Raw genomic sequence first — 13,887 nt, forward strand, 5'->3', positions numbered from 1 at the left:
CAATAAGTCAATATTTTTAGTGAGAAGGATGAACCTGATGCTTTAATAATAAATTATCAACATTTGGCGTCAATTTTGTAAGGGTTAATCTTAAATCTCCTCGGCTAATGATGTCCAGTCTGTTTCTTTTTTTCGTTAGGAGATTGGTAACAGCGCTGAACCCCCTTTCCACTAGGTATTTCATGGACCCCCAAATTTTTTTTCGCTGACGTATACCCCTTGCAGGTTGTCATAGACCCCTAGGGGTCGATATAGACCACTTTGGGAATCACTGATATAACTCAACAATGGGTATATTTAGTTTAAAATTAATGTATCTGAGGAACTTGTGTTGTACTCTCTCTACGCTGTCAGCGTGTATAGCATAATGAGGAGACCAGACTATGGAGCCGTATTCCAACTGACTTCTGATTAAGGCAACATACAAGGACTTCAATGCATCAATAAATACCCACCTTCACTCTACCCACCTTCACTCTACCCACCTTCACTCTACCCACCTTCACTCTACCCACCTTCACTCTACCCACCTTCACTCTACCCACCTTCACTCTACCCACCTTCACTCTACCCACCTTCACTCTACCCACCTTCACTCTACCCACCTTCACTCTACCCACCTTCACTCTACCCACCTTCACTCTACCCACCTTCACTCTACCCACCTTCACTCTACCCACCTTCACTCTACCCACCTTCACTCTACCCACCTTCACTCTACCCACCTTCACTCTACCCACCTTCACTCTACCCACCTTCACTCTACCCACCTTCACTCTACCCACCTTCACTCTACCCACCTTCACTCTACCCACCTTCACTCTACCCACCTTCACTCTACCCACCTTCACTCTACCCACCTTCTTTATCCATTTATAAATTCTTCTTCTTGTAACCCTTATCTTGACGCAGTATAATCTTGATCGTTACTAACACAAACGAAAGGTGATCACTCCTGTGCTTCCAGGGACCTATAGGGTAATATTAAACATATATTACAGTGTAAAATCAGTAAAAAAAAATTATCACTAATATAATTTATTTTCACCCCCACCGAATCAACACGGGACCTCTAGTATGGTAGCTAAACACGCTAATCATTACACCACGAAGGCGGAAAAAAGTAACAAGAAACTAAGTATAAATAGCTCTTTGTAACTTTGTTTTTTTAATGACTTTATGGCTAGTAAAAGCAGGCTGTATAACGTTATTGCATAATAATTGAGGTTGTTTTGGTCAAAAGAAACTAATACTCGTATTAGGTTTTGTTTGATGTGTTTCGGTATTTTGGATCTTGTAGTTCAATGCAAGTTTCTATTAAGCGTGTTAATTGTGTTATGTGAGAGTGAATCTTAAATGCATATCGCTCACTCCTTTCAACAACGTCATGTATCAAAAATCGTCAATTTTCAGTTGTGCATGTTTTCGGAATACCCAGCAAAAGCGGCATATTTTTAACGTAATATTTACCAGCTACATGGCAGAAAGTGTTGTTTTTGCACTTTGAAGAAAAGGATTTTTTTAAATACACTAAATATTTTTCAAATGGAGAAAAAACATTCAGGTTTTACCTAAAAAGATCTGTTGCACAGTAAAAAGTTCAATAAGTGGCTTGATATTTATTTTCAACACATTGTATAATATATTTAAACTTTAAAAACGTTCTTCTGAAAAATCAAGTTTTTTGACGTTCTTGAAAGGAGTGAGCGATATATGAAACATCGATATCTCTGTTGAATTTCGACAATTTTAAAGTGAATTGCTAACAGCGATAACAGTAGAAATTTATAACTTTAAGTTAAATTTTTTTATCTCAATACCATTTTCACTTTTTTTATCTGTGATAAGGAATATTTTTTTCTAAATAAGTATCAGGACTGTTTCCAAGTTCAATTAGTGAGTCCCTTGCGGTGATCAGATCGTCAACTACATACAATATATACAAAATGTCGGCCGTCAGAAGACTTCAGAAAGTAAGTATAATTTTAACATCTACATCCACATTATCCCCTTGAATGTATATGTCGCTCATTTCTTTCAACAACGTCATATATCAAAAATCGTCAATTTTCAGTTCGTCTTCGGAATGCCCAGAAAATGTGCTATATCCCGGCAAAAGCGGCATATTCTTAACTTAATATTTACCCGCTACAGGGCAGAAAGTGTTGTTTTGCATTTTGAAGAAAGGATATTGTTTAATTATTTTTTTAAATAAACTAAATATTTTTCAAATGGAGAAAAAACTTTCAGGTTTTACCTAAAAAGATCTGTTGTACAGTAAAAAGTTCTAAGTGGCTTGATATTTATTTTTAATACATTTTGTTTTATTTTTAAACTTTAAAAACGTTCTCCTTAAAAATCAAGTTTTTTGATTTATGACGTTCTTGAAAGGAGTGAGCGATATTTAGTTCATATCTCTTAAAAATGAAAGTGAATTAGGATAGTTAAAAATAAATTAATAAAATTGATCCCTGAATATACAAAAAAAATACATTAATATATTCTGAAAAACCAAAAAAATATCCAAAATACGATATTTAACTAAATCGAGCGTGGAAAGACGTGTTACCTGTACGGCGGTTGGCTGGTGATTGAACTCTGTGTTGCGTTGTATCCCCTTAACAGTGTTAGAATGTAGATCGAATAAATTCATGATTTAAAAAAATTGATATCTCACAAAAAACATATTGAGTAAAAAAGGAGATTTTTACATTTTATAACTGAAAAAACAATCCAGTGTTGAAGCAAATGACACATTGCGACATTGTAGTCGCACCCTGATCTCCTTTTTATGTATGGACTTTTCGTCACGAGGTCGAATTTCAACAGGATTGTAAATACGTACAACTGTTTCGTTACTCTTTTTGTTACATACAGCGATGCCTCGTACAACGTACTTAATTCGTTCAAGGAGCAAGTTCGTTATATGAAACGAGTTTTTCCATAACAATGTAGCATAGTGTCGGGTTGTGGTCCCGTGGTTAGTGTCGCGGACTCTTAAGTCAGAGTTTCTCGGTTCTAACCCACTTTACCACAATTTGATACCTATTTCAAATAATGAGCCGCTTAGGCTCACAGAAATAGCATGAAATTGAAATATTTGTGTAAATAATAAAAAACACAAATGTTTCTCTTTTTTTTAAAGGAAAAACTTGGTACTGAACATAAAAAGAGATAATCACTTTTTTTTCTTTGTTTAAGCTAAACTCAGATTTAGGAGTCTTCGAGGCTTACAAAATCAAACCCTCTTGTTACAACCTTTGCTTCTTGTCTGTTGGCTTCTTAAGCCTTTCCAATATTAACAACATTTTGAGTGTGTCCAAATACTTGTTCACAAAATCTAGATTATCTCCAATTACAGGAGTTATTTTCAAGGAGTTATTTTCAAAAAAATAATTAAAGAGTTTCTGCTTATTAAAAAGCTTCTTTTCATCTCACCAATAGATGTCTCTAGTGAAGTTCTAGTTATTCAAGAAGAATGTTTCTAAATTGGTTCATATACCATATATAGAACATCCAAGAATTTGAGTAGTGTAGTTGTCAATAATGGGTGAATTGGTGAATGTTACACGTGTGTAAAGTGATCACTTAAACCAGCCTATGACGGTCGTCAGCCCCGTAAATGCCCAGACTTCCATATTCTTCTTCATCTTTGATGAGATGTCAAAAATAATGCTTTCCAACATTGTCCATTTTTTTCTCTTCTTCAACACCGGCCGGAAATATCGGGCAAGAGTGTCATTGTAGAGATGGTTGATACTGTCGGCCTCAGCTGAGTTTGGATAGTGAGTGTTGGTGATGTCCAGAACCTATCACCATCTGACCAAGATGTCCTCGATGGGAGCTATGAGATTGGTCGCTTTGATTGTCAGAAGTCAGATGCGTGCTGAGAACTCTTTATAACTCCTTGGTGCGAAGTAGACTCGAGAGTGGCTCGATGATTTGGGGGCCACACGAGCTTAAGTACTCTCTTATGGTAGAGAAAGTCCAAAATAAGTTTCTGAAGTATCTCTACATGAGAGAGTACGGATATTATCCTTGGCTCTACCCGACCGAGTTTCTCCAGGGTATGCTTGGCTACAATAGTTTAGAGACTAGAAGGAGTGTGTATTTGATTACGCATTTTTATCGATTGTTGCGCGGTATGATCGATAATCCTGAAATTATCCGGAACATTGGTCTGTATGTTCCCGATACTTACCTAAGACATAGATTGTTTCACATTCCTATACACAGGACCAACCTGTCGATGGTTATGCCTGTAGGAAGAGCTACCGCTATGTTGAACAATATCTCATTGGGTATTGATCTGTTCCATGTGTCTGAAGGAGTTTTCCGAAGCGGGATTCTTCTATACCTTTAGCAATAGTTTCTGCATATATTTTATTTTAATGTATTTTTAATGTATCGATTGAAATTTTTTATAGTTTGTAATGTATATATTAATTGAAATAAATTGAATTGGATTGAATTGAATGATTGTCAGATGGTCCTCGTTGTGAGATGAAGCTTCTCTTTGAGCTTTATCATATTCTTGGACTAGAAGTGCTTGGAGCTCTTCAGTTGTCAGCTCTTCTTGGTCTTCTTCAATAAGCTCCACTTCTTCCACGTTATGTACGTTCGTACAATCATATGCCAGACTGAATTGAGGGTTCTTTGAGAAAATTCTCCCCAGGTCTTCTGTATGAGTCTGATCTTAAAATTGTGTCGCCCACTTTCAAAATCCGCCAGATCCATGTTAGTCGATTATACAAAAAATGCTAAATTCTCCGGGTGACATTTATGCTAAAAATATTTCTCTATCTTTGGATAAAATATTATGAAATAGAGAATTTTTCCATGTTGTATTTTAAAAAAACACGAGACGCAAACTGATAATGTTGTCATCTTAATTTTTGACATATCCCCGCTCTCTGATTGGCCGATATGGGTCAGAAGGCAAGTTCCATGAATATAGCGGAATTTGAAATACAACGCTGTTTTTAAGAATTTTTTAGCAGGATTTTCAAGTACCTATATAAATATTTTAAACAATAAAACTCACAATTGGCATTCCGATAGAGTATTTATTTTAAAATCTTAAAAAAATTGGATCTGGCGGATTTCGAAAGTAGGCGACACTATTATGGAAATGCGATTATACTAGGTGTAAAAAAAGGAATTAATTTTGGCGATAATAATGTTTATATCTAATGTAGACGTGTGTCTGATAACGTATTATTTCCAATAAATGTAATATAGTTGTCGGTGTCGTTATCTATGTGTATTTTTATTTTTAAATTTTAAGGTGGGACACTTAGTTACCGATATGCCTAATAATTTCGCGAATTATGCATTATTTTTACGATAGGCATTTTGTTATCTCTCCACTTCAAATCCAAGTTTACTTTGCAAATGAAATAAACAAAATGCAAATGTAATTCTTCCTATATTATGTATAATCGTAGTCATACAGGAGAAAATGACCAAGTGCATTTTTTACAAAAACGCGATCATTGACTATTTGATATCTTACTAGCTCAATATTACCCTGAAAAAATCCCAAAGGGTTTTAAACTTGGAAGTATAATATATTGATATGGAAGTCGGGGCATTTACGGGACTGAAGGCCGTAATAGGCTGGTTTAAGAGATCACTTTACACACGTGTAACATTCACCAATTCTACCCATTACTGTACTAACAACTACACTACTCAAATTCTTGGAAGTTCTATATGAACCAGTAGTACGATATATGTACCAATTTTGAAACATTCTTCTTGAATCACTAGAACTTCACCAGAGACATCTATTGGTGAGATGAAAAGAAGCTTTTAATTGAGCAGAAACTCTTTTGTTAGTGTGTAAGGTCCGAATCCTGGATTATAAGCACACACATGAGAAACGCCAGTAAATATCATTATCATTTTTTATCATTTTAGCTTATAATTTGACCAGATAATTTAATCCAGATTTGTGAAAAAGTATTTGGAAACACTCAAAATGTTGTATATAATATATTAACTTACTGCATTGATGTTTACTTTCTTGCCAAGCAAAAGTGACTTAAATGGCCCTCCTGAACATTTTACGTTTTGTTAGTTGTCACTTTCTCCTGTACGACTACGTTTTCATACGAAAAAAGATGAAGATGTGGCATTTGGCTGGCTAAGTGATCATTTTATATGCTTGCATATGTCTGGACAGGTGTCTGGACATTTACACCCAAATCCTTGGAACTGCTGCCTTTTGTGAAGCATAAATGAATGTGGTCTCTATCATCCCTGATTTGTTCACCTGCAACTGATTTGTTCATACACAAAAAGACACCCGAAATACCTGGCCATAGGGCAAGAGAAAAATACCTAACCTCTTAAACCATATCCGCTCCCTATGTGGAGGATATGGAGTCCACAAACTGTCTCCAGGAAAAACCTAACCTAACCGCCAAATATTTAAATACCACAATAATAAAAAAAAATGTACCCAGTCATACAAACAATCAAAGGGACAATCCAAACTTGATATATAAACATTTAGTTTTATGTTTTTACATATATATATATATATATATATATATATATATATATATATATATATATATATATATATATATATATATATATATATATATATATATATATATATATATATATATATATATATATATATATATATATATATATATATATATATATATATATATATATATATATATATATATATATATTTTTATATATATATATATATAAATATATATATATATATATATATATATATATATATATATATATATATATATATATATATATATGTATATATATATATATATATATATATGTATATATATATATATATATATGTATATATATATATATATATATATGTATATGTATATTTATATATATATATATATATATATATATATATATATATATATATATATATATATATATATATTTATATATATATATATATATATATATATATATATATATATATATATATATATATATATATATATATATATATATATATATATATATATATAAATATATATATATATATATATATATGTATATATATATATATATAAATATATATATATATATATATATATATATATATATATATATATATATATATATATATATATATATATATATATATATATATATATATATATATATATATATATATATATATATATATATATATATATATATATATATATATATATATATATATATATATATATATATATATATATATATATATATATATATATATATATATATATATATATATATATATATATATATATATATATATATATATATATATTTATCAGTATAGTTAAAACATCAAGTTACTTCCGGTACGTGGGATATTGTGGATGAGTATCATCGTTGAACAACAAACTAGACAAAAATATCGAAATCTCTAGTACACAACCATGATACACGATTTACCCACAACAAAGGTTTGATAGTCCCAATACTTGAAAGTAAATAAGGGAGTCGAATACGTCAACATATCATTCGAACATTTTAAATTTGTTTCCGACGGAGGTTAGAGGTCAAAATAAAACATGGAACAAAGGCAAAATAAAGGAATGGGTAAATTATCAAGAGTTGATTCTATGAAAATTGTATAATAGTTTTATATTTTGAATTTTTTTTAAATTTTTTTCTGTGTATATCAGGTTAAAATAAAATAAAACGAAACAATAAAAAATATATGTAACAATTACTCCACCCACAAGACACACAAGGTGGCTTGGTGGATCTCAGTAAAAATATATTTTAAATATGTTTATCATTGTGCTTTTAAATAAATGTATACAATTTGTGTGGATACATAAAATATTGTGTAAAGGGTAATTTTACAGACTTTCATCTTTTTTTTACACGTACTTTTCAGGAGCTCATTCAAGTCAGAGAGTCCGAGGAAACGGTGTTCCGAAATATTGAAGTGGACGAAGACAACTTGTTTCAATGGCGAGGACTAATTGTGCCCGTAAGTACCTACATATCGCTCACTCCTTTAAAAACGCCATAAATAAAAAAAAACTTGATTTTTCAGGAGAACGTTTTTAAAGTTTAAAAATATATTACAAAGTATTAAAAATAAATATCAAGCCACTTATTTAACTTTTTACTTTGCAACAGATCTTTTTAGGTAAAACTTGAATGTTATTTCTCCATTTGAAAAATATTCAGTACATTAAAAAAAAAATTAAACAATACCTTTTCTTCAAAATGCAAAAAACAACACTTTCTGTCCTGTAGCGGGTAAATATTAAGTTAAAAATATGCCGCTTTTGCTAGGATATGGTACATTTTCTAGGCATTCTGAAAACACAACTGCACAACTGAAAATTGATTAGTTTTGATTTCTGACGTTCTTGAAAGGAGTGAGCGATATCTTCCATACATAAAATGGAATGCATATATATGTATTTATCTATTACTATATATATATGTATATATGTAATGTATGCATATATATATATATGTATTATTTATACATGTATATCTTGTACATATACATGTATTTATCCTCTATAGACTCCTATACTATTCAACCGATCGCGATGAAACTAACAAGAGTTATTGTGTAAATGCCCGCGGTTGTTTCTGTAAAAAAACGAGAGTCAAAACGGGAACAGGAATAAAAAATATGCGTAAAACTATTTTCACATTATGACGATTTTCTTCCGCCATTTTGATATTTGGAAACGCAGAAGAATCTCGCTTGGTTTATTTGTCAGGTTTTTGTTCCGAATTCAAATACAGTGAAACCTCTATCTATCGTTTTTAAAGGGACCTATTAAAATAAACTATGAACGCCGGAAAACAATGAATGCGGGATTAAGAGGTCAATACGCAAATAGATGCGACCGAGTAAAGATACTGTCTTCCCAATCTGCATAACCATTCGTAAGCTAAAATTCTAAGAAGAATACATCGCTCACTCCTTTCAAGAACGTCATAAATCAAAAATCGTCAATTTTCAGTTGTGCATGTTTTCGAAATGCCCAGAAAATGTACTATATCCCGGCAAAAGAGGCATATTTTAAACTTAATATTTACCCGCTACAGGGCAGAAAGTGTTGTTTTTGAATTTTGAAGAAAAGGTATTGTTTGATTATTTTTTTATATCCTAAATATTTTTCAAATGGAGAAAAAACCTTCAGGTTTTCCTAAAAAGATCTGTTGCACAGTAAAAAGTTCAATAAGTGTCTTGATATTTATTTGTAATACATTGTATTATATTTTAAAACTTTAAAAACGTTCTCCTGAAAAATCAAGTTTTTTGATTTATGACGTTCTTGAAAGGAGTGAGCGACATGTTTCAGATGCAAATGTATTTATTTAAAAAAAATACAAACCTGAATAGATTTTTTTTTAAATACTTTCGTTTTTTAACTGTTGTATTTTCGTTAGTCAATAGTATATTTTCGGTTTTGCAAATAGTATTTTTTCAGCATCGGTTATTGAATGTGCGTTATAGAAAGTTTTCTTTCAAAGAGTGTGCACGCTTCTGGAAATGCAAATACAGGCAGCGGCTCCTTTTCATCAATATCGACCTCTCCTGGTATCGGTTACACAAGCTTTCGATAGTTTCTATCTCATACGTTGCCGTTGAATGTAAGAAAATTGGAAATAATGTAAAAAACACAGACAAAATGTATCAAATATGCAGCTTAATTCGAACGATAAATGCGGTAAATGGTGATAAAGAAAGGTTTAGTTTAGTATGAAATTAAGTTGGGATAGAAGAAATAAACGACACATCCGGGAAAACTGTTATTCGAGGAACGATATATAGAGGTTTCACTGTAGTATTAATATGTGTCCTGATTGATAAATTTGAATATGCGTACCTATACCGCCTTACATACCTAGGTAGGTACAATTTATTCATGCGTTCATCGAATAGAGCGCGTTTATTTTAAATTTTAAATTTGGAACAAAATTCAATTCCAAACAAAAGAAGTGAGATTTTACTGTGTTTTTTCAACTGTCAAAATAATGAAATACGCACCGCTAAAAACCAAAGAATATCGCATCAATATGTTATGATCATTTGAAATCATTTTCAGTTGAATTTTGTTTTACAATTTCTTTAAATCATTTATATTACGTTATTGGTTCATTCTATTTTATTCATACGCACACCACCTCGAGGTTTGGAAAAAATATAAGTAATTAAATTATTTGGCAAAAATAAAATGCAAATAGCCACAAAAAATAGTGACGCATTTCTTAAATTCTAAGCATTTTTCTCAATTTTGCTAAATGTATTTATGTAAATACTACATATTATATATACAAGCATTATCTTGAATGTTTTTTGATGATGCATTGCGGCACATTTTGTAAACTTTATAAAATAAAACTATTCTTCTTTTTTTTAAATGGCTTCTAGAGTGTTCTAGCCAGTGTCGAGTTAAAAAAAACTCATATCCTGTTTTAAATCACTTTTATTTTTGTAGGTATATTTTTCCAACCTGTTTCAACAAGAACCTTGCCGACTTCAGAGATGGATAAGTTCCATCCCCGAAGATGTCAAGGTGCTTGTCAAAATCGGTTGAAATAAAGTACCAAAAATAAAAGTGGTTTAAAACAGGGTTTGCGTTTTATTTCATAAAGTTTATAAAATGTCAATTTGTTTGTCAACATTTAGGATAACATTCCATACAACAAGGGAGCATTTCAACCCTGAAGATGGCAAGGTGCAAAGTACCAAAAATAAAAGTGGTTTAAAACAGGGTTTGCGTTTTATTTCATAAAGTTTATAAAATGTCAATTTGTTTGTCAACATTTAGGATAACATTCCATACAACAAGGGAGAATTTCATCCCTGAAGATGGCAAGGTGCAAAGTACCAAAAATAAAAGTGGTTTAAAACAGGGTTTGAATTTTATTTCATAAAGTTTATAATATATGAATTTATTTATCAACTTTTAGGATAACATTCCTTACAACAAGGGAGCATAAGTTCCATCCCTGAAAATATCAAGGCGCTTGTCGAAATCGGTTGGGATAAAGCACCAAATATAAAAGTGGTTTAAAACAGGGTTTGCGTTTTATTTCATAATGTTTCTAATATATCAATTTATTTGTCAACTTTCAGGATAACATTCCTTACAACAAGGGAGCATTCCGCGTACAGATCAACTTCCCCGCCGAATATCCCTTCGAACCCCCCACCATCGCCTTCCAGACCAAGATCTACCACCCAAACATCGACGAGGAGGGCAAAGTGTGCATTCCCCTCATATTGCCGGAGAACTGGAAGCCGGCCACCACCACTGAACATAGTAACTCTCACTCCTTATTAATACAACTGTCATATCGCTCACTCCTTTCAAGAACGTCATAAATCAAAAATCGACAATTTTCAGTTGTGCATATTTTCGGAATGCCCAAAAAATGTACTATATCCCAGCAAAAGCGGCATATTTTCAACTTAATATTTAACCGCTACAGTGCAGAATGTGTTGTTTTTGCATTTTGAAGAAAAGGTATTGTTTAATTATTTTTTTAAATATACTAAATATTTTTCAAATAGAGAAAAAATCTTCAGATTTTACCTAAAAAGATATGTTGCACAGTAAAAAGTTCAATAAGTGGCTTGATATTTATTTTTAAAACATTGTACTATATTATTAAACTTTAAAAACGTTCTCCTGAAAAATCAAGTTTTTTGATTTATGACGTTCTTGAAAGGAGTAAGCGATATGTATTATCCCGTAAACTAAGCGCTAAGTACCCCGGCGCAATAGTACATCGACAACAGCACAGTAATACAAGTTTGTCGGAAAAAAATAAAAAATAAACAATAAACAGTAAATAGTTAACAGTAAACAGCAAACAGTAAACAGTCAGTAAATAGTTAACAATAAGTAGTAAGTAGTAAGCAGTAGGCAGTAGGCAGTAGGCAGTAGGCAGTAGGCAGTAGGCAGTAGGCAGTAGGCAGTAGGCAGTAGGCAGTAGGCAGTAGGCAGTAGGCAGTAGGCAGTAGGCAGTAGGCAGTAGGTAGTAGGTAGTAGGTAGTAAATAATAAATAATAAACAATGAATTATAAATGTTTGATCATGTTTAATTAACAATTAATTATAAAGAATAAATTATTTATTATTAGGTTAAATAATATATCCACTTTTCAAATTTTGAATAAAAAAAAACACATTTTTGTATTATTTTTGCCCGAATAATGGACATTTTATATTAAAAAAAATACCTATCGAGCGCTCGTGCACTACATGGAATTTTACTGTCCGGCAGTCCGGTTCTTCAAATAAAAGCGACTACGACAGTTTAACGTGATCGTATTCACGCGCACCGTATGCACTACACGGAATTTTACCAACCGGCACTTCAGTTAGCATATAAAACGGATGATTGGCTTGGATTGGCTTGTGCTTTTGTCCATCTTTCTTCGGATCGGTGCGTCAACACGCTAAATTCAATCACGCTAAACTGTCGTAATCGCTTTGATTTTTCAAAACCTGACTGCCGAACGGTAAAATTCCGTGTAGTGCACAAGCGCTCATAGGGAGGTGATTGAAATATTTGTAGTTTTGTTGGAACTGTTTGATGTTGCATTTTGTTATTGTAAAGAATCTCAAAGATGAACTTGTCTACTTTTAGTTATCCATACCTTGGTGGCGATGATCGACGACCCTGAACCGGACCATCCCCTCCGGGCTGACGTAGCCGAGGCTTTCTTGAACGATCGCGAAAAGTTCAACGAAATTGCTGAAGCGTACACCGTGGAACACGCCGAGCCAAGACCCGCTGCTTAGCTATAAAAAAAAATCCACCATGTCTTATGGGAATAAACATTTTTTACATCTAACGTATGTTTATCTCGTTTTTACATAATTTAAAACACATATCACTCACTCCTTTTAACAACGTCATTTATAAACAAACTTGATTTTTCAGGAGATCGTTTTTAAAGTTTAAAAATATAATGAAATGTATTAAAAATAAAAATCAAGCCACTTATTGAACTTTTTACTGTGCAACAAATCTTTTTAGGTAAAACTTGAATGTTTTTTGTCCATTTGAAACATATTAAACAATAATTAATAAATAATTAAACAATAACTTTTCTTCAAAATGCAAAAACAACACTTTCTGCCCTAAAGCAGGTTAATATTAAGTTTAAAATATCCCGCTTTTGCTGGGATATAGCACATTTTCTAGGCATTCCAAAAACATGCACAACTGAAAATTGATGATTTTTTTTTATATATGACGTTGTTGAAAGGAGTGAGCGATATCGTACACCGATGTATTGTAGACCCCAAAACATTGCAAACTACCTGAAAATTATATTGAAATAAATTGTAAAAAAATGGTTTATTGTATTTATTTTATCGATAAGAGGTAGGTACTGGAAAATTCTTTAAAAGATAGCCAAAATTGCAGTGATAAAAGTGAAACTTCACAAATGAAATAAATAAAAATATAAATTTTGCGTGGGAGACACAGAAAAAAAGAGAGGGCATTCCAAAAGAAATAAAACAAAGCATTTTTTTCTGTTTATTCACGATCAAAATAAAACTGCGTCAAAACGATGCAGTGCCCTATGCACGGTGCGGATAAGGGTCAGAAGAAGAAAGAAGAAGAATGACGGTCGTAAGCCCTGTAAATGCCCAGACTTCCATAGTCTTCTTCATCCTTTATCGAGAAGTCAAATAAAAAGTAAGCATAATATTAACAGGACGTTTTCAATATTTTATATTTCACCGGATTTTTCGTTATATCTGAAGTTCGTTAAATGGAGGTCCTACTTATCGAGGTTTTACTGTATTCAGTTTCAGTATTAGTTTGTTTATGTTTTAAAAATTTTAAATATATGAATGTCTGTATAAACATGAAATTACG

General features: G+C 31.9%; 1 protein-coding gene across 1 annotated transcript; it reads left to right on the forward strand.

Annotated features, from left to right (window-relative positions):
- The first annotated feature begins 1,937 nt into the window (after positions 1 to 1,937).
- Positions 1,938 to 13,316, forward strand: LOC148308992 (ubiquitin-conjugating enzyme E2 L5-like). The gene is made up of 4 exons (XM_088260727.1): positions 1,938 to 1,973; positions 7,904 to 7,999; positions 11,123 to 11,309; positions 12,643 to 13,316. Exons 1-4 carry the CDS (start codon positions 1,947 to 1,949, stop codon positions 12,795 to 12,797), a joined length of 465 nt encoding a protein of 154 aa, XP_088116853.1. The 5' UTR covers positions 1,938 to 1,946; the 3' UTR covers positions 12,798 to 13,316.
- Positions 13,317 to 13,887: the final 571 nt, after the last annotated feature.

Source organism: Brachycentrus maculatus, unplaced genomic scaffold, assembly GCF_059751285.1.
Source record: "Brachycentrus maculatus isolate JH-2025_06_01 unplaced genomic scaffold, ASM5975128v1 h1tg000142l, whole genome shotgun sequence".
In the NCBI taxonomy this organism is placed as follows: Eukaryota; Metazoa; Arthropoda; class Insecta; order Trichoptera; family Brachycentridae; genus Brachycentrus; species Brachycentrus maculatus.